General features: G+C 47.7%; 1 protein-coding gene across 1 annotated transcript in view; it reads left to right on the top strand.

The window, feature by feature from the left end:
* The window catches only part of LOC134936131 (complement C3-like), a 275,194-nt gene that overhangs the window by 13,205 nt on the left and 239,484 nt on the right, over positions 1–22,505 (top strand). Inside the window, exons 4-6 of the mRNA XM_063931048.1 lie at positions 3,056–3,130; positions 8,442–8,642; positions 15,734–15,842. Of these exons, the coding sequence (XP_063787118.1) occupies positions 3,056–3,130; positions 8,442–8,642; positions 15,734–15,842 (385 nt within the window). The remainder of the gene's footprint in view (positions 1–3,055; positions 3,131–8,441; positions 8,643–15,733; positions 15,843–22,505) is intronic.

A 22,505-nucleotide genomic window follows, 5' to 3' on the forward strand; every position in this document is an offset into this window, starting at 1 on the left:
CCAGTCTGTGCAGTGTGTGCAGTGTGTGTGTAGCCCAGGACTTACTCCTACAGTGCGATAGAATCGGGCTGATCGGGCCGGAGCCGAGTCACACACCCTCCCACAAAACACTTGGGAACGCCTGCGTTTTTCTTGACACTCCTAGAAAACGTCCAGTTGCTACCCACAAATGTCCGCTTCCTGTCAATCACCTTGCGTACATCTAGTGATCTAAATTTTCTCACCATTCTGTTGCTGGTTGGGCTCGCGCCTTCGCATTGTGGTGCATACACATGCGCAGTCATTTCATAATCAGCCGCTGTACGATTTCGCACACCAGCGATCAGGTCTGAATTAGGCCCCTAGAGTAGAGAGGTGGCCTGCAGCAATCAGCTACCTATCATTTAATAGAAAGTAATTGATAAATGGTACGCCTATTGGTTGCTATAGGCAACTTCTCCACTTAAACATTCTTTAGAAAGTTTGATACATTTCTCCCATAGAGTTTGATAGTTATTGCCAAAAGGGACTAATTCAAATCCACAAATGGATAAGTGATATAAAAGTGAAAGTTAGTATATGGTTCATTTACCACATCCCCCTTTGTTAATCTGGAGCTAAATCAGAATTTAAGGGCGGCCTGTCTGTCTGTCTGCCTGTCTGTCTGTCTGTCTGTCTACTTCAGCATCCAGCAGGTAAGTGTTACACACAGCAGTGGCTGTGGATAAAACAACCAGCATATGTAGAATCTCTTCATCTTCCCGCTTCACTAGGAAGTGGGTGGGATGTGGGAGATGCGGACACTTTTCCGTGGGTTCTAGGTACAGCCCAAAAAAGCGTGATTCTCCCACACCTTCCGGCAGCAAAGCTGCTTCTTTCTGGGTGGTGTGTTCAGCACCTTTGCAGCATGCTGAGTCAGCAAGTTTACTGCTGACACCAGAGCCGGCCCTAACCAATATGATGCCCTAGGCAAGATTTTGGCTGGTGCCCCCTAGCACCGCCACTAGTTCTGCAGGAGATGCCTAGCATGAGTCATCTGGCAGCTCTGCTAACGTCTGGCGCCTTTTTTTTCTTCTGAAAATGCATTACTAGGTGGCTAGGATGCACAAGCAGCTTCTGCTGATTAAAATAATATGCAGCATGCCTATATACTGTGTGCGACTGTGGCTGTATCTGCATACAAAATGCTACATTACAGTGATTTCCTGGAATGCACTGCAATGTAGTATTTCATATGCAGATACAGCCGCAGTCACACACAGAATATAGGCATGCCGCATATCATTTTAATCAGCAGAAGCTGCTGGTGCCCCTAAGCATACCAAATGCCCTAGGCATTTGCCTAGTTTGCCTATGCCTAAGGCCGGCTCTGGCCGACACTGTTAAAATGCTTCAAGTAGCATTTTACCAGGGTCTGCTTGGATTATTGTGCAGAGAAGATTATTGTTGGCAGTGTTCTTGTAGACAGTATTGTCTCATTCTGATTGGACCAGAATCCTTGTACACTTAGGGTAACATGATTAAAGGGAACCCTGTATAATAGAAGGCAAAAGCGGCCTCTCGTCTCTGTGGGTGGGAGTGGATTCAAGTGTTTTGCGTGCCGACGGCCAATAGATGACACCCGCCGGAACAATTCAAGCAGAGGCGTATCTATGGTTTTCGGAGCCCAGGGCAAGATGGAAAATGGCGTCCCCCCCCCCCCCAAAAAAAAACACACACAAAAAGAAGCATTTGCGCGCGCTGAAGGTGCACGTTGTGATAAATGGGCGTGGCCACTGAAAATGGCCCACAGTGCCAGTTACATTGCCCCACGGTGCCGGTTACATTGCCCCACAATGCCGGATACATTGCCCCACAATGCCGGATACATTGCCCCACAGTGCCAGTTACATTGCCCCACTCAGGGCCAGTTACATTGCCCCACAGTGCCAGTTACATTGCCCCACAGTGCCGGATACATTGCCCCACAGTGCCGGATACATTGCCCCACAGTGCCAGATACATGCCCCACTCAGTGCCAGATACATGCCCCACAGTGCCAGTTACATTGCCCCACAGTGCCGGATACAATGCCCCACAGTGCCGGATACAATGCCCCACAGTGCCGGATACATGCCCCACAGTGCCAGATACATTGCCCCACAGTGGCAGATACATTGCCCCACAGTGCCAGATACATTGCCCCACAGTGCCAGATACATTGCCCCACAGTGCCAGATACATTGCCCCACAGTGCCGGATACAATGCCCCACAGTGCCAGATACAATGCCCCACAGTGCCAGATACATTGCCCCACAGTGCCAGTTACATTGCCCCACAGTGCCAGTTACATTGCCCCACAGTGCCAGATACATTGCCCCACAGTGCCAGTTACATGCCCCACAGTGCTAGGCCCCACTTGGTGCCAGATACATGCCCCACTGTGCCGCCGGACCCCCCCGTGCCACCGGACTCCTCCCCCCCCAGTCACTTACCGACCGCTTGTTGATGTTGATATGTGAGGGGAGGAGAGCGCAGCGCAGCACCTCTCCTTCCCCTCACCGCTCCAGGTCTCCGGCGGCTGTCTGGCACCGGTTCGCTAGCCAATCAGAGTTCGCGGACCGGCAGCCAATCAGGAGCCGGTCCGCAAGCTCTAATAGGCTAACGCCGGAGACCGGACACAGTGCTGGCAGCGGAGGTGAGGGGAGGGAGAGACGCTGCGCTCTCCTCCCCTCACATTTAGGGTTGACGGGGGCGAGTGGGGCATGATGCCCTGGACGCCGGCGGCGCCCCCCTCTCCTCGGCCTGCCAAGGCGCCCAGAGCACGTGCCCCACTCGCCCTACCCTAGATACGCCTCTGAATTCAAGTGAAGCTCCGCGTCCGGGTGCGCACAGCCGCTTGCTCTGACATTACTGTTATGTTGTTTCTGTCATTTTGACAGGCTGGTACTGAGTGAGTTAATAATTTGCGCACAGTAGCCAGTTTTATGTCATTGGTGCGTTAGTGTTTTCAGCTTCAAGAATTATAGGACCCTTGCTTAATTAATGTTATCTAGTTAATCTCTTAAAATCTTTGTCTTGTCCTTTTTTCCTCAGATCCTTTATGTCCAGCGACATTAAATCGCCGACGTCGTTCATCCGCTGCACTGATTGAGTATAAAGACAGTAAAGGTAAACACAGACTAGCAGCCGCAAGCCACGTTCCGGAGACTCTGCGCAGTCACAAATGCTCATTTTCAGACAAACACAATATAAACCCTTTTTTTACTGTTCCCTCCTTTATTCCAAATGTTATATGCATTCTATCCAAAGAATGATTCTATGTAAACTGCTTGTCTGTATAACACAAAGACCTTGCTCTGCATAACAGAAAAAATGACGGGTTAGTAAAGTCAAATGTATATGCTTTCTGTTAAACACAAAAATGGTCCGTAATAGGGACATTTTTGACAAAAAATAGTTTCACCCTAATGACTCCCATTGCAACGGAGATGGGACAGACCTAGAAGAGGAGGAACAATCGCCAGTAATGATGTACTGCAGAGGTGTAGCTAGGCGCTAGGTGCCATAGTGCCCGAAGCAAGAGTATATTTTGTCACCCCCTCCTTTGTACTGACCCCCCCACTGAGATGAACCCCCCAAACTCTCAATGAATATACACCAAAATTGCCCTCCCACCCCTGACTTGATAATCCCGCAGTGCCTCTATGAAAATAATACCCTAGAACTTCCATACCAGACCTGATAATCCCACTATTTTACAATCCCTCTGGCTGCTGCGGCACAGATCTCTCTGCCCCTCAGGCAATTCTGGGACTGGGACATTATTTTCTTGTTTCAATTAAAATAATGTCCCAGAATTGCCTGAGGGGCAAAGAGAGCTGCACCACAGCAGCCTGAGGGGCAGAGAGAGGTGCTTCAGCAGCCTAAGGGGCAGAGAGAGGTGCTTCAGCAGCCTAAGGGGCAGAGAGAGGTGCTTCAGCAGCCTAAGGGGCAGCGAGAGGTGCTTCAGCAGCCTAAGGGGCAGAGAGAGGTACTATAGCAGCCTAAGGGGCAGAGAGAGGTGCTACAGCAGCCTGAGGGGCAGAGAGAGGTGCTATAGCAGCCTGAGGGGCAGAGAGAGGTACTATACCAGCCTGAGGGGCAGAGAGAGGTGCTATACCAGCCTGATAGGCAGAGAGAGGTGCTACAGCAGCCTAAGGGGCAGAGAGAGGTGCTATAGCAGCCTAAGGGGCAGAGAGAGGTGCTATAGCAGCCTAAGGGGCAGAGAGAGGTGCTACAGCAGCCTAAAGGGCAGAGAGAGGTGCTATAGCAGCCTGAGGGGCAGAGAGAGGTGCTATAGCAGCCTAAGGGGCAGAGAAAGGTGCTATAGCAGCCTAAGGGGCAGAGAGAGGTGCTATAGCAGCCTGAGGGGCAGAGAGAGGTGCTATACCAGCCTGATAGGCAGAGAGAGGTGCTACAGCAGCCTAAGGGGCAGAGAGAGGTGCTATAGCAGCCTAAGGGGCAGAGAGAGGTGCTATAGCAGCCTAAGGGGCAGAGAGAGGTGCTATAGCAGCCTAAGGGGCAGAGAGAGGTGCTACAGCAGCCTAAAGGGCAGAGAGAGGTGCTATAGTAGCCTGAGGGGCAGAGAGAGGTGCTATAGCAGCCTAAGGGGCAGAGAAAGGTGCTATAGCAGCCTAAGGGGCAGAGAGAGGTGCTACAGCAGACTAAGGGGCAGAGAGAGGTGCTATAGCAGCCTAAGGGGCAGAGAGAATTTCTACAGCAGCCTGAGGGGCAGGGCCGTTTCTTGGGGCAGGCGAGCAGTGCAACCGCACTGGGTGCCCGCCGCGGCACTAACTGTGGCTCCCTGCTTCCCCCACCTATTTCTCCCCGAGTAACCCGCTCGGGGGGCGGAGTTTCACAGAATGAAGCGGTTGCGTCGTTACGTCACGACGCAACCCTGTCACACCGCAAAACCCTCCCCCTGCCCCCCATCCCGAGCGGAGTACAGAGGGGGATCCAAGTTAGGAAGATGGAAAGGCCAGTGCGAGGAGCGACTGGTGAGGCGGGCCGAAGAGCGGTAATCGCCTCTGTAAGTATTCTCTCTCTCTCTCAATGTGTAAAATGTGGACACCTGCCGTAATGTGTGAAATGGGGACTCTTGCCTGCCGTAGTGTGGGGATTTAATGTATCAAGGGCATTGTGGTGTGTGGCATAATATGGTGAAAGGGGCATTACTGTGTGGGGTTTAATATGGTAGAATTTTTTTTTCCTGTGGTGGTCGTGATCTGTTGGAGCAGGGTCAAAAACTGGATTGTGAGGTAGTCAATTCAGACGAGGCCATGCCCATTTAAATTAGGCCACACCCATTTAGATGAGGCCACGCCCCCTTGCCAGGTGCACGCACACGTTTTTCTTTTTTATCTAGGTGTTTTTTATGTCATGTGGGGGCACATTTTTAAATCTCGCTCTGGGAGCCAAATTGGCTAGAAACAGCCCTGCTTCCAGGAAAGAGAGAGGTGCTCCAGCAGAGAGGGCAGAGAGTGGTGCTGCATGACAGTGTCCACCAGTGCCCCTGGGCTGCAGCTCCAACCACACATTGCAGCTGCTGATCCCTGGGTAAGGCAGCCAGCACATATATTACATACTGTACAACATCACATGTATTTTTATGTGCTGACCGGTTTCCCCTGCAATGTGTGATTGCAGCTGCAGCCCAGGGGCAGCAGCCGCCACACACACCCACACGCATGCGTACACAGACACACACGGTTCCTATCGATCACCCATCTGCTGTAGTCACTGTGATGCCTGGTAGAGGGGCCGCTGAGCGATAGTGAGAAAGTGCTACCCCCGACTGATCACTGGGGCCATCAGTGTTTGAGACACTGGGAGCGGACGTCGGATGAGCCACGGCTATTGTGAGCTGAGTGACGCTGGGCTGTCTGATGAGACTTCTGGGGGCTGAAATGCAGAGCGGAAGATAGAACTCTCCCTACTGCCCGAGGGACATCAAAGCTGCCGCTGATCGCACCCCCCACCCCTACCGCTGGAGGATGGGTAGGCACCCCAGTGCTATGCTGTGCCCAGGGGCCTACATTGCTACTAAGACAGCCCTGCACCTGGGAAAAAATGTTTTGGTGTAGGCAGCAGGTGGGGGGGGGGGGGGGGGGGTTAGGGATAGGCACCACCAGGGAGTGTTAGGGTTAAGCTGTGGGATTTAGGTTTAAGCTACTAAAAGGGAGGGTTATGGCGCCAGTGGGGGAGGTAAGTATACTTGCCTTCCCCTGTCATGATTCTGATCATCGGAATGCGGATCATCATGCCACGATCGGTATTCTGACCGCTGGCATCCCAACCGCCAGCATTTCAAGCCCAATCTATGCTAGACTGTTCACGTAAACACTCATATTATTACATTACTGTACAGTACTGCTGACCATTGTTGTTTGTGCTGGAAGTCTTCAATACATTATCGTTGTGTTATATTTGGTATCTATGTAATGTTTTACACAACGTTTCCTATTTTTCTTGTTACACTCCTGCTTATGAATCCCCTGGATCAACACAAGTGTCAGACTAGGGCTTGAAGAGTCCACTGGGGGGGAATGCAGTGGTAGGGGGCCGCCATGCTCAGGGTACTGGCCAGCCACCACAGAGATTTGGCTAACCATTAGCCAGTGCATGGTCTGGGCCCCTTGATATTGGGAATAGTAACCTGTGCCAGGCGCGGCGGCAGTGGCGTGAGGCACCTTGCCTAAAGCATGGCAAGCGAAGCGAGGGGACATGGTACACTAATAGGGCTTCTTTGTGGCAGAAAAGTGAAAAAAAACTCTGCATCTACCTTTCTTGTGTCGACAATTTCCATGTCAACCTTTTGACCCTGTTGACCTAATGCATGTCTACCATTAGTGGTAGACCTTTTGACTGTAGACCTTTTTAGTGTAGATCTAATAATCCATACCCATAGAAAATACACCATAGCCCTGTGCAGTATAATGTAAAATATGTTGGCAGAGTGTACTGGGCTAACTGGTGCGGTGACGTCACTCCACATACTTGAAGACTTAAACAGTAACGCAGGTTTATTTAGGGTACACAGGTGACTCAGATGTAACACTGATATCGGTAATCAGAGGCCCATATATCACACAAGGTAACAGCATTAAGTAGCGGTACTTATCAGGAGATGGCTGTGGTGGTGAAGCATGGAGGACTGCACAGCCGTGCAGTCTGACTCCTGCTGTAGAGAAGATGATACATGCACTGGAACACTGTGAGTCTCTGTGGCTGAGATCCGCTCCCAGTCTCAGCTCTGCACACTTGTACACCGGGACTCTGTGTCTCAGTCTCTGTGTGTCACACTCTCCTCACTCTCTCTGAGTTGGAGGAACAGGAACTTACATCATACAGTATAACTCCGCCTTCGAGGTCTAACACTAGGGGATGCACCCATAGACTGGTACACAGAAGAAAACAGGTACAGAGTGCACCATATCCTAACAAAATATGTATAAATCAATTTCACTGTTTGATACCTGATCCCCAGAGTAGGAGGTGGGCCAGTGTGCCCCTGTGGTCCGGTCCGACCCTGTTCAACACTACCTCAAGTAATAACTGGTTTATTTTATTGAAATTGCATTGTTTACAGTCTTACATTCTAAAGTTGGGAGGCAGCCATCGTCGCATGCATGGCCAAAATTAGGGGGTATGGCCTCACACTAGGGGCATGACCTCATGGCTAGGGGGCATGGTCTCACTGATCATGGGCCACACCCCCATTTTAGCCGATGTGGGGGCATGATCAGCGCACTGTGAGCTGCTGTCTATGCCCCCCAGACCTCTCATGGTGGCTATTCACGACTGCTCTGCTCAGCGGAGCAGCAGTGAGAGGTCTCCCAACTGCCCTACCACCACCACCATCACCGCAGGACACTGCCACGTGCGGGTGGCAGTGGCAAATGCAGGATTTGCATGGGGGGGTTTTCCAGAACTGGGCGGAGCCAATCACGGGGGTGGGGACTGAGGTGACCCAGTATATGCTGGGTCCGTAAAACTAGTGTGTCTGTGTGTGTGTGTGTATATATATATATATATATATATATATATACATATATCTACACATATATATATATATATATATATATATACATACATTTTTTATTTTTTTACTGGAGGGGGGTTACTGGGTGCTCGGAAACCCCCCTGGGTGCGCCACTGGGTGGGACAGCAGGACAGTCCAAGAAAAATGGGACTGTTGCACCGATATCGGGACAGTTGGGAAGTATGCAGTTCACCATTTAGATCACAAAACATTATCTATATTTTCCTTAGAATAAACTGCCAGGTTTTTTTTTTTTTTTGTTAGAATCTACTTTCACTACTAAACACAATCACACCTGTCTTTTTTCAATGCTTTATGTTTGTTATTTAAATTATTTTGGGGCGGGAGGGCGGTTTTCAGAATAAAAAAATCTGACAACGATGTGTCTTTATATTGCAGCTAACAAATACATAGGCCTGGAGAAGACATGCTGTTATGACGGCATGCATGTTAACCCCATGGGTCACAGCTGTGAGCGGCGCTCCCGTATTATCCAGGCAGGACAGAAGTGTATTGATGCCTTCCTTGACTGCTGCAAGCAATTTGAGAAGCTGAAGGCATCTGAGAAGGAACTAACTGAGAATGATGACCTATCAAGATGTAAGGAGACCGGAGTTGAAGGGAAAATACAGCATTTATTATATAGCGTAGCAAATTCCATTGCACTTTACAATTGGAAACAGTGATAACATAAAACAAAACAGTTGCAAACAGTGAAAAAACAAGACTGGGTAATAACAGACAGTCATAGAGGTAGGAAGGCCCTGCTCGCAAGCTTACAATCTATAGGGAAGTAGGTATAATATGGTAACCCAGCAATGTTGGTTTGGGGTCAGGAGGATGGGGAAGTGAAGAAAGTGAAAATATGTGAGCATATAAGTGTACTGTACAGCGGGGAAGTAATTGGATAGGAATGCTTATGAAGGTAATGTGAGCGGTTCTGGAATTTTATAAGCTTGCCTGAAGAGGTGAGTTTTCAGGGAACCCATAAAGGTTTGGAGACTAGAGGAGAGTCTTATAGTGCATGGGTGGGTGCAATCCAAAGAAAGTCTTGCTATCGTGCGAGTAATGAGTGTGGTGAGAGACGTAGATCTTGTGAAGAGCGGAGAGGCCAGGTTGGGAGATATTTTGAGATAAGCGAAGAGATGTGCGTTGGTGCAGTTTGGTGAATGGCCTTGTGTGGGAGGAAAAGTATTTTATATTTCAATATAAATCCCCTGTTTCCTAAGATGTGATTCCACAGCCACAGCTATATATTTGTCATCATAGAACATTGCATAAAGTAGCTTCTGTGCATTCACAGTATGCTAAAACTTGCTGCAGTATATTTGTGTCCATGAAAAGAAGTGCGTCTGACTGAGAATGAGCCCTTTAGGCTGCAATTTGTTAGGTATGGCAATAAACAGGAGTGTGCAGTAATTGTCATTTTCTACCGTTTACTGAGAGAGAACTGAAATAATATATTTTATGAAGAAATCACTGATTTGATAGAATTTTGTCACAGTTACATTAATTTCTCATACATCCTACAGGATGCTGGGGTCCACTTCATGACCATGGGGTATAGACTGTTCCGCAGGAGCCATGGGCACTCTTAAGACTTTTCAATGGATGTGAAATGGCTCCTCCTTCTATGCCCCTTCCCCAGATCTCAGTTTTAGAAATGTGCCCAGGCAGACTGGATGCACTCTGAGGAGCTCTACTGAGTTTCTCTGAAAAGACTTATGTTAGGTTTATTATTTTCAGGGAGAACTGCTGGCAACAGTCTCCCTGCTTCGTGGGACTGAGGGGGCAGAAGTAGGAACCAACTTCCTGAAGAGTTTCATGGCTCTGCTTCTGGCTGACATGACACCATTAGCTCCTGAAGGGTACTGAATGCTAGCTGTGTCTAGATGCTCACTCCCACAGCACGCCGTCACCCCCCTCACAGAGCCAGAAGTCAGAAGACAGGTGAGTAGAAGAAGACAGATCTTCTATCAAGAAAAGTGATGGCTGAGGTACAGCGTGGCTGGCGGGAGCGCAGCGCTCCACTGCTGCCCACACACACAGGCACTACAGGGTGCGGGGGGGTGCCCTGGGCAGCAAAAACACCTCTATAAACTGGCAAAAAGGGGGCATAAGATGCCTAGGCACAGCCCTACCCCCGCCAGTATAAATATTATGAAAAGTTTCTGAGGTAAAAAGGGTGGAGCTTCTTCCTCAGGCAGCCAGTACACTGCTCAATGCCATTTTCTCTCTCCTCAGGCTGCAGAGACATCGCTGGTCCTCCTTCACTTCTGACTACAAGTATCAGGGTGCAAAACAGGGGGGGCACAAGCGAATTTGGTGCTTTACAAGTGTGTTTAACTGTGTAAAAAGTGCTGCATGTCAGTGGGCATTCTGTGTACACAGGCATTAGATACTGGCGCTGGGGTTGTGAACTGGCTGCTACTAAACTGTGTCCCTCTGACAGATTTTACTGTGGGTCTGTCCCCTATAAGTCCCAGTGTGTCTGTGTGTGTGTTGTACACGTCTGTAAGACATGTCAGAGGCAGGGAGTTCCTCTTCAGAGGAAACCATTTTAGGGGCACAGAAGTGTAATGTGGTGGCGCTGCCAGCACACCAAGATCCTGCATGGGTGAAAGAAATAATTGATAGTATGCATCATATCAATAGGAGATTAGATAAGTCTGAATCTCTTGCTGTGTGCTGGAGAAAATCTGTGGAGGATGTGATTTTTCAGGGCTCTGTTCTTCCATCCGCAGGCGACCCCTCTGGGTCATATAAGAGACCATTTGCGAATATTATGAGTACTGAAACCGACACGGACACTGATTCTTGGCCCTCATTCCGAGTTGTTCGCTCGGTATTTTTCATCGCATCGCAGTGAAAATCCGCTTAGTACGCATGCGCAATGTTCGAACTGCGACTGCGCCAAGTAACTTTACTATGAAGAAAGTATTTTTACTCACGGCTTTTTCTTCGCTCCGGCGATCGTAATGTGATTGACAGGAAATGGGTGTTACTGGGCGGAAACACGGCGTTTCAGGGGCGTGTGGCTGAAAACGCTACCGTTTCCGGAAAAAACGCAGGAGTGGCCGGGGAAACGGTGGGAGTGCCTGGGCGAACGCTGGGTGTGTTTGTGACGTCAACCAGGAACGACAAGCACTGAAATGATCGCACAGGCAGAGTAAGTCTGGAGCTACTCTGAAACTGCTAAGTAGTTAGTAATCGCAATATTGCGAATACATCGGTCGCAATTTTAAGAAGCTAAGATTCACTCCCAGTAGGCGGCGGCTTAGCGTGTGTAACTCTGCTAAATTCGCCTTGCGACCGATCAACTCGGAATGAGGGCCCTTGTGTCGTCGATAGTGACTCCAGAGAAATAGATCATAAATTGGCAAAAAATATACAATATATGATTGTGGCTATAAGGGAAGTTCTGGAAGTCACGGAAGCCACTCCTGTACCTCAGGAGAAGGCTTATTTCTATAAAGAAAATAAATCTAAGGTCACTTTCCCTCCTTCCTACGAGCTTAATACACTCTTTGAAGGGATGTGGGTGAATCCCGAAAATAAATTTCGTATTCCCAAGAGAATTCAGCATATCCTTTCCCGGTGGAGGATAGGAAAAAATGGGGGTCACCCCCTGTGTTAGACAGTGCACTGTCCAGGTTGACAAAGAAGGTAATTCTCCCTGCACCTGGCACGGCTTCACTAAAAGAGCCGGCAGACTGAAAGATGGAAACTACATTGAAATCCATTTATGTTTCCAATGGTACGCTGCTCAGGCCCACAATTGCTTGCGCGTGGGTGAGTCGCGCTATTGAAAAATGGTCAGAAAGCGTGTAATTAGAAATTGACACGATTGATAAAGATGAGATACTCCTTAAGTTAGGGAATATCAAAGATGCTGCCGCATACATGCTAGAAGCGATGAAAGATATTGGACTCTTGAGTTCACAAGCCACTACCATGGCAGTATCGGCTCGGCGGGCGTTGTGGATTCGCCAGTGGAACGTGGATGCAGACTCCAAAAGAAATATGGAGGCTCTCCCATATAATGGTAAGGCCTTATTTGGCGATGGACTGGATGCGTTAGGCTCGGCGGCTACCGCAGGTAAGTCGACAGTTTTGCCCTCTGCGCCTGCACCGACAAAAAAGACATATCACCCTCACATGCAGTCCTTTCGACCCAATTAATACAAAAAAGCGAGAGGTTCCTCCTTCTTTGCGGGTAGGGGAAGGGGAAAGGGAAAGAAGTCCACAGCAGCTTCAGGTTCCCAGGAGCAGAAGTCTACCCCTACTTCTGCCAAATCTTCAGCATGACGCTGGGGCTCCTTTGCCAAAGTTGGATTCTGTCTGGCCTGGAACCCTGGGTGTTGCAAATAGTGTCCCAGGGATACAAACTGGAGTTTCAAGACGTTCCCCCATGCCGATTTTTCAAATCGACCTTGCCAGCTTCTCTTCCAGAAAGGGAAGCAGTAACAGCGGCAATCCAAAAATTATGTCAGAATCAGGTCATAGTCCTGGTACCTTTGTCACAACAAGGGGAGGGGTTTTATTCAAGCCTTTTTGCAGTTCCGAAGCAGGACGGCTCGGTCAGACCGATCCTAAACCTGAAAAATCTGAATCTCTGCTTGAAACAATTGACGTTCAAAATGGAATCACTGAAGGCAGTGGTGTCTGTAGACATAAAAGATGCTTACCTGCATTTTCCCATTTATCCTCCTCACTAGGATTAACTGAGATTCAAGGTTCAGGATTGCCATTACCAATTCCAGATGTTACCTTTCGGTCTCTTCACGGCGCCGAGGATATTCACCAATGTGATGTCGGAGATGATGGTTCTCCTGCGTCAAAAAGGAGTCAAGATAATTCCTTATCTAGACGATCTCCTGATAAAGGCGAGATCCAGGGAGCAGTTGTTACAAAACAGTTGGATCATAAATTATCCAAAGTCACAGTTGGAAACGACGACAAGATTGTCTTTTCTCGGGATGATTCTGCACACAGAAGTTCAGAGAGTATTTCTTCCGGTGGAAAAGGCTCTGGAAATCCAGAAAATGGTAAAACAGATATTGAAACCATCGAGTGTGTCAATCCATCAGTGCATTCGGTTGGTGGGGGAAATCGTGGCGCCCTACGAGGACATACAGTTTCGCAGGTTCCATGCCAGAGTATTCCAGTGGGACCTGATGGACAAGTGGTCGGGATCCCACCTACACATGCACCGGAAGATAATCCTGTCATGAAAAGACAGGTTTTTGCTCCTGTGGTGGCTACACAGTTCTCACCTACTAGAGGGACGCAGGTTCGGGATTCAGGACTGGCTCCTGGTAACTACGGATGCAAGTCTCCGGGGCTGGGGAGCTGTCACTCAGGGAGAAAACTTCCAGGGAAAATGGTCAAGTCAGGAAGCCTGCCTTCACATAAACGTGCTGGAATTGAGAGCCATTTACAACAGCCTTCAACAAGCGGTACATCTTCTTCAAGATCATCCCGTGCAGATCCAGTCGGACAATGTAACAGCAGTCTCATACATAAACAGGCAGGGCGGAACGAAAAGCAGAGCGGCAATGGCAGAGGTGACGAAGATCCTCCTCTGGGCAGAAAGACATGTAAAGGCTCTGTCAGCAATTTTCATTCCGGGAGTAGACAACTGGGAAGCAGACTTCCTCAGCAGACACGATCTCCATCCAGGAGAGTGGGGCCTACACCAAGAAGTCTTCACAGAGGTGACAAGTCTTTGGGGAGTTCCTCAAGTAGACATGATGGCATCTCGTCTCAACAAGAAGCTTCAGAAATATTGTTCCAGGTTGAGAGACCCTCAAGCAATAACAGTGGATGCGCTGGTAGCCCAGTGGGTGTTCCAGTCGGTGTATGTCTTCTCTCCACTTCCGCTGATCTCAAAAGTGCTCAGGATCATAAGAAGAACAAGAGTTCGAGCAATCTTCATTGCCCCAGACTGGCCAAGGAGGGCTTGGTACCCAGATCTTCATGAGTTGCTTATAGAAGATCCTCAGCCTCTTCCTCTTCACGAGGACCTGCTGCAGCAGGGGCCGTGCGTGTATCAAGACTTACTGCGGCTACATTTGATGGGATGGCTGTTGAGCGCCGGATCCTAGCCCGAAAGGGCGTTCCCAAGGAAGTCATCCCCACCCTTATTCAGGCTAGGAAAGGAGTAACGTCGAAACATTACCACCGTATATGGAGAAAACATGTGTCTTGATCAGAATTCAAGAAGGCTCCAACGGAAGAGTTTAAGTTGGGACGTTTTTTTTTTCATTTTCTGCAGGCTGGTGTGGAGGCGGGCCTATGATTGGGATCAATCAAGGTCCAGATTTCGGCCTTGTCAGTGTTCTTCCAAAAACAATTGGCCTCTCTTCCAGAGGTTCAGACCTTCGTGAAAGGGGTTCTGCACATCCAGCCTCCATTTGTGCCTCCAGTGGCACCATGGGACCTTAATGTGGTGTTGCAGTTCCTTCAATCAGATTGGTTTGAGCCTCTACAGGAGATAGAGTTGAAGTTTCTCACTTGGTTGGAAAGTGGTGATGCTTTTGGCATTGACATCCGCGTGGCGGGTGTCTGAATTTGGGGCATTGTCTCATAAGAGCCCTTACCTGATCTTCCATGAAGATAGGGCAGAGTGGAGGATTCGTCAACATTTTCTTCCGAAGGTAGTTTCATCTTTCCACATAAACCAACCTATTGTGGTGCCAGTAGCTACTGACACGTTCACTGAGTCAAAGTCTCTAGATGTGGTTAGGGCTTTGAAGATTTATGTCGCTAGAACAGCTCGAATAAAGAAAACAGAGTCTTTGTTTGTCCTGTATGCTCCCAACAAGATTGTGTGTCTTGGTTCCAAGCAGACTATTGCGCGTTGAATCAGAAGTACGATTCAGCCCGCTCATACTACGGCTGGATTGCCGTTACCGATGTCGGTGAAGGCCCATTCCACTTGGAAGGTGGGCTCATCCTGGGCGGCTGCCCGGGGGGTCTCGGCATTGCAAGTTTGCCGAGCAGCTACTTGGTCGGGATCAAACACATTTGCTAAATTCTACAAGTTTGACACCTTGGCCGATGAAGACCTCAAGTTCGGTCAATCGTGCTGCAGGGTCATCCGCACTCTCCCACCCGTACTGGAGCTTTGGTATAAACCCCATGCTCATGAAGTGGACCCCAGCATCCTCTAGGACGTATGAGAAAACAGGATTTTGATACCTACCGGTAAATACTTTTCTCCTAGTCCGTAGAGGATGCTGGGCGCCCGACCCAGTGCGTACTTTACCTGCAGTTTTGTTATTAGAGTTACAGAAGTTGTGTTATATTAGTTTCAGCATGTTGCTGCAATTGGTTCATGCCTGTTGGCGTGTGTTCTGTTGAATGCCATGTTGTGCGGCATGGTTAAGGTGTGAGCTGGTATGTATCTCACCACTAGTTTAAAGTAAATCCTTTCCTCGAAATGTCTGTCTCCCTGGGCACAGTTCCTATAACTGAGGTCTGGGGGAGGGGCATAGAGGGAGGAGCCAGTTCACACCCATTGAAAAGTCTTTAGAGTGCCCATGGCTCCTGCGGAACTGTCTATACCCCATGGTCATGAAGTGGACCCCAGCATCCTCTACGGACTAGGAGAAAAGGATTTACCAGTAGGTATCAAAATCCTGTTTTTTTTACATTTAAAGTTAAAAAACATATTCTGTATTTATCAGCTGATGACGACCTAGATTACGTGGATGATGCTGATATAATAACCAGATCAGATTTCCCGGAAAGTTGGCACTGGAAGATAGAGACAATGAAAGAGCCACCAGTTGATGGGTAAATATTGTAGGCTTTTGCAAGTCAACAAACTTCTTCGGAATTTCAAGTGATAATTGTTCATTATTTATTTTCTTATGACCTCAAACATAAATGTGTCCCGTACAATTGATGTTGCATTCAAGTGACAATTTTTTTCTCAGTCCAAATATATACGTACTGCTGATTTGCTTGCAGATATTGGCCGGGATGTAATGTAGTCCAACTTTGGCAGCCGTGCGGGATGCCAGCCGATCTTGGATTTTTTTTTTTAAAGCAGCAATAATGTACATGCATTGTACATGGTTGCCCCTTTAAAAAAATATCCTAGTTCAGCCAACATTCCACATGGCCGCCGAACTCAGACTACATTAAATCCCGGCCAATGCATTCAGTATTCAGTCCTCTAAAAATAAAAAATAAGCAGATTTGTCTGTAACACAATTGACACTTACACATATCACTCCAGACAGTAGTTTTATATGTGTCAATCCCTATTGCCACCCCTTCAGTCACAAGGGCGATACAACAGATATCCATATGATTTTGAATGTCTTGTAATGGCTATAAGTTGCCTATGCTGGTCCAAATGAATGTGCTCTCTGATAAAGTATCTAACGTAGCGCCAGTGACCACCCCCAAACGTTCGGTTCCAGTCAATCAACTTGAGTAACCCAGCGATCAAAAAAGACACAGGATTTTTTTGCCGTTTGGCCTCGCGCGTGCGCATTACGATCCATACGCATGCTCAGTCGTTCGTTAATCGGCCGCTTTGCGATTTTGCTCCACAGCAATCAGGGTCTGAATTATGACCTGAAAGCAGACATTTCCACTGTATGATTTACTGTAGATAAGCTGCAAATGATTTTAATCTTACACTTTGGATATATACTACGTAATATACAGTATGATAAAAAAGAAATAAGATTTAAAATACTTCAGGGTATATACAATTGAAGTCATTCATTTGCCGGAATGCATCCGACCTGGGCTATTCAATGGACATCTCAATTCGACTTTTAAAAAAGTCGAATTGAGATGCGGGAGGGGAGACGGGGGAGAGCCGTGGACAGACGGGGGAGAGCAGTGCTACAGCAGCGGCTACATAGCCGCTGCTGTAGCTCCGCTCTCCCCTGTCTGCCCGCAGCTCTCCCCCGTTTCCCCCTCAGTCCCTCCTCTGTCACAGCCGCCGCTCCCCGTCCCCCTCTCACAGCTGCCGGTCCCCGTCAGCCGCCGCTCCCCGTCTCCCCCTCTCTCCCCGTCCCTCCTCTCTCACAGCCGGCGCTCCCCGTCAACCGGCGCTCCCCGTCTCCCCGTCCCTCCTCTCTGCCAGCCGCCGCTCAGGGCAGCAACCACCCGGCTCCAGCAAGCAAGGTCTCGCTTGCTGGAGCCGGGTGGACGCTGCTGTGAGCGAAGGCTGTGACATCCTCCAGTGCTGCTCACCCCTTCCCTGCCTCGGCTCACCCCGTCCCCGCCTCGGCTCTCCCAGTCTCCGGCGCTGCTCTCCCCATCTCATTTGACTTTTTTTTTAAGTCAAACTAAGATGGTTGAAAAAGGGTTTTTTTCGACACAAGCACGTGGATCGGAAGCTATTCCGACGATCCACGTTCTTTTCGACAAGTCGAACTTATCGACTTGTCGAAAAATTAGGGGTTATATTATTACCAGTTATTATTACCAGTTATTTATATAGCGCACACATATTCCGCAGCGCTGTACAGAGAATATTTGCCCATTCACATCAGTATATATTGAATAGGTCGAATCACGATTCGATCTTAAAAAGTCGAAAGCTGACGTCTTTTCGACAGACGGCAGCTTTCAACTTCAATTGAATATACCCCTTCATTTTTAGGGAATTTGTGTTTTTCTTCTGAGGTTGTTTGTTGAATTGAATACTTAGTATCCATGAATATTACAAATACCTGGAATCGTTCTAGCAAAGTGGTTCTACTTTGAGAGAGAACACGGAGTTTGGTTCAGAGACGTTTATTACTTTTTACTTTTTTGTAGCGGGCAGACGTACTTTGAATTTTGGATTTGTATCACAACTGGTGTGTTATGATATTGCACTAGGAGGCACCTTCTTGGGAATTGTTACGCTCTGACGAATCAGCATAGCCCCATTCGTTCCAACTGAGAGAGAACCCACAAGTGACCTCTCAATTGCCCAGATTTATCAAGCCGTGTGAGTGATAAATAGCGCAATGATAAAGTACCGTCCAACCAGCTCCTAACTGCAATGTCACAGGCTGTGTTTGAAAAATGACAGTTAGGAGCTGATTGGTTGGTACTTTATCACTCTCCAAGTAATGATAAATCTGGGCCAAAATGTATTTACCGGTCAGATCTCAAGAGACATGGTGCATTATTTGTGATTTTTTTTTTCTGTGGGTACCTACATAAAATGAAGAAGACCTATTCCTTTGAAATGTGTGAGTAACCTATAGGAAAACAAGAGATGTATAGGAGGAGTTGTTTTTTTTCTTTTACAACACTTCAAAGTACTTTAATATTTTAGTATGTGACTAATGCCGGGGTCAGTTGACACTTGATGCTCAGGTGTGCTGGCATTTGTGGTTCTCCAAGATCCATCATGCCCTGGCAGTCTTGCTGGGTTAAGGGTATGGGTTTATTGGGTCAACCTGGAAAAGAACGACAGTATCTAGGTCAACATAAGGGGGGCGAGTTTGAATATAATATATGGATGGAGCTCAGTTATTTATAACAAATGTGTAACGATTACATACAGGAAGATTTCACAACATAATGAATGTATATAAATAAATAAATATTGGATTGCAATCAAGTATACAGTGGGTAATCTATAGTTATATTCTGTCAATTGCTGTGATCTATTGTGATTTGATCACTTCAATAACTTTTCATCCATGTATATGGCTCAGAATCAAGTATACAGTCAGCGCTCTGTGGCTAAGCTAATTACTGTGCTCTATGGTCTGATTGTTTAATCTTCACCCAATTAAGATGTGGTGAAATAATCATATGTGCGACTGATTTTGCAAGTTTGAGTGACTAGCAACAAACTAAACAGACGCTCATTTTTCTTTTTTAAATCTTTGTTTATTTTCTTCTTTTTTGTAATTCACAGTGTTGTTATACTTTCACATATTTGTTATTTGTGGTTTTAATATTTCGCATACTAGCTACTCAGTAGAATACGCTACAATCTAAAATTCTTAACGGCAACAATTAAAAGTTATATTTTAAATTTTGTGCACCTAAGACAGATCCCTTCCTTTCCCCTTGCTGCATATCTACAACATGATCTGTGGTAGCACCCCCTCTAAATATGAATAATTAATAAAATATATGAATTAGGGGCCTTTTCTATAAACTCTTATCCTGTGCAACTGACCTTACCTCTCCCCTTTCCCTCCAATCCCGCATCCTAGTCTTTTTTCCCCTTTTTTGCGACTGATCTCAGTTTTAGAAATGTGCCCAGGCAGACTGGATGCCCTCCAGAGGAGCTCTACTGAGTTTCTCTGAAAAGACTTATGTTAGGTTTTTTATTTTCAGGGAGAACTGCTGGCTACAGACTCCCTGCTTCGTGGGACTGAGGGGGCAGAAGTAGGAACCAACTTCCTAAAGAGTTTCATGGCTCTGCTTCTAGCTGACAGGAAACCATTAGCTCCTGAAGGGAACTGAATGCTAGCTGCGCCTAGATGCTCGTTCCCACAGCACGACGTCACCCCCCTTGCAGAGCCAGAAGTCAGAAGACAGGTGAGTGTAAGAAGATAGATCTTCAATCAAGATGACGGCTAAAGGTACCGCGTGGGTGGCGGAAGCGCAGCGCACCATGTTGCCCACTTATACACAAGCACTGTAGGGTGCAGGGTGCGGGGGGGGGGGGGGGGGGGGGCGCCCTGGGCAGCATGAAACCTGATTAAACTGGCAGAAAGGGGGCATGGCACAGTCCTACCCCCGCCAGTATAAATATTATTGTGAAAATCGCTGAGGAGAAACGCGCCATTGCAGGGGCGGAGCTTCCTCCTCAGTCAGCCAGCACACTGCCCAGCGCCAGTCCTCCTCCATTGCTGAATACAAGTATCAGGGTGCAAAAAAAAAGGGGGGGGGGGCACAGGGAATTTGGTGCTTTGTATTACATATAAAAAAGCGCTGTATGTCAGTGGGCATTTTATGTTTCACAGGCATTGTGTTACTGGCGCTGGGTTTGTGAACTGGTTGCTCCTATCTCTGTCCTTCTGACAGATTTTACTGTGGGTCTGTCCCCTATAAGTCCCGGAGTGTCTGTGGTGTGGTTGTGCATGTGTGTGACATGTCTGAGGCAGGGAGTTCTTCCCCTGAGGGAGTAATTTTAGGGACACAGAGTTGTAATGTGGTGGCGCTGCCGGCACACCATGAGCCTGCATGGGTGAAAGAAATACGTGATAGTGTGAATCATATCAGTAGGAGATTAGATAAGTCTGAGTCTCATGCAGAAAGTTGGAGAAAATCAGTTGAAGATGTGATTTTTCAGGGTTCTGCTGTCTCATCCGCAGGCAACCCCTCTGGGTCACATAAAAGACTGTGTGCAAACATTGTACATACTGATACCGACACGGACTCTGATTCTTGTGTCGACGATAGTGATTCCAGGGAGGTAGACCCTACATTGGCAAATAACATACAATATATGATTGTTGCTATAAAGGAGGTTTTAGAAGTTACGTAAGCCCCTACTGTACCTCAGGAGAAGGCTTATTTCTATAAGGAAAAGAAATGTAAGGTAACTTTCCCTCCTTCCCACGAACGAGCTCAATACTCTTTTTGAGGGAGTGTGGGTGAATCCTGAAAAGAAATTTCGTATTCCCAAAAGGATTCAAATTGCTTATCCCTTTCCTTTAGAGGACAGGAAAAGATGGAAGTCACCCCCGGTGTTAGACAGTGCACTGTCAAGGTTGACAAAAAAAGGTGATCCTCCCTGCACCTGGGACGGCTTCACTAAAGGGGCCGGCAGACCGCAAAATGGAGACCACTTTAAAATGTATTTATGTGGCCAATGGAACGCTGCTCAGACCCACCATTGCTTGCTCATGCTATTGAAAAATGGTCAGATAACTTGTCATCAGAAATTGACACGATTGATAGAGACGAGATACTCCTAACATTAGATAATATCAAAGACGCTGCAGCATACATGCTGGAAGCTATGAAGGATATTGGACTCTTGGGTACCATGGCAGTATCGGCTCAGAGGGCGTTGTGGATTCACCAGTGGAATGCTGATGCAGATTCCAAAAGAAATATGGAGGCTCTCCCGTATAAAGGTGTGGCCTTATTTGGTGATGGGCTGGATGCGTTAGGCTCGGCGGCTACCGCAGGTAAGTCGACATTCTTGCCTAATGCTCCTACACCGGTGAAAAAGACACATCATTCTCACATGCAGTCCTTTCGGCCCAACAAATACAAAAAGGCCAAAGGTTCCCCCTTCTTTGCAGGTAGGGGAAGGGGAAAAGGAAAGAAATTTGCAGCGTCTCCAGGATCCCAGGGGCAGAAGTCAACCCCTACTTCTGCCAAATCTACAGCATGATGCTGGAGCTCCCTTGCGGGAGTCCGCTGGGGTGGGAGCACGTCTGAAACTCTTCAGTCAAATTTGGATTCAATCTGGCCTGGACCCACAGGTCTTACAAATAGTTTCCCAGGGATACAGACTGGGGTTTCAAGACGTCCCCCCATGCCGATTTTTCAAATCGACCTTGCCAGCTTTTCTTCCAGAAAGAGAGGCAGTAACAACTGCAATTCAAAAACTATGTCAGGATCAGGTCTTTATCCTGGTACCTTTGTCACAAAGAGGAGAAGGTTTTTATTCAAGCCTCTTCGTAGTTCTGAAGCCAGATGGCTCGTCAGACCAATTTTAAACCTGAAAAATCTGAATCTCTTCCTGAAAAGGTTCAAGTTCAAGATGGAATCCCTGAGGGCAGTGATATCTAGTCTGGAGGAGGGGGACTTTATGATGTCAGTAGACATAAAGGATGCTTACTTGCAATTTCCCATTTATACTCCTCACCAAGCTTATCTGGGATTCGCAGTACAGGATTGCCATTACCAGTTCCAGACGTTGCCGTTCTGACTTTCCACGGCACCGAGGATATTCACCAAGGTGATAGCGGAGATGATGGTCCTCCTTCATCTAAAAGGAGTCAATATAATTCCTTATCTGGACAATCTCCTGATAAAAGCGAGATCCAGGGGACAGTTGGTGCAGAACATCGCACTCCCCCTGTCAATACTCCAACAACACGGTTGGATCATAAATTTTCCAAAGTCACAGTTGGAACCAACGACAAGATTGTCCTTTTAGGGATGATTCTGGACGCAGAAGTACAGAGAGTATTTCTTCCAGTGGAAAAGGCTCTGGAAATCCAGCAATTGGTCAAACAAATATTGAAACCAACAAGTGTGTCGATCCATCAATGCATACGGTTGTTGGGGAAAATGGTGGCAGCCTACGAGGTCATACAGTTTTGCCGATTTCATGCCAGAGTATTCCAGTGGGACCTGTTTGACAAGTGGTCTGGATCCCACCTACACATGCACCTGAAGATAATCCTGTCCTCCAAAACCAGGATTTCGCTCCTGTGGTGGCTACACAGTTCTCACCTACTAGAGGGATGCAGGTTCGGGATTAAGGACTGGGTCCTGGTAACCACGGATGCAAGT

This window comes from Pseudophryne corroboree, chromosome 6, assembly GCF_028390025.1.
Source record: "Pseudophryne corroboree isolate aPseCor3 chromosome 6, aPseCor3.hap2, whole genome shotgun sequence".
Taxonomy (NCBI): Eukaryota; Metazoa; Chordata; class Amphibia; order Anura; family Myobatrachidae; genus Pseudophryne; species Pseudophryne corroboree.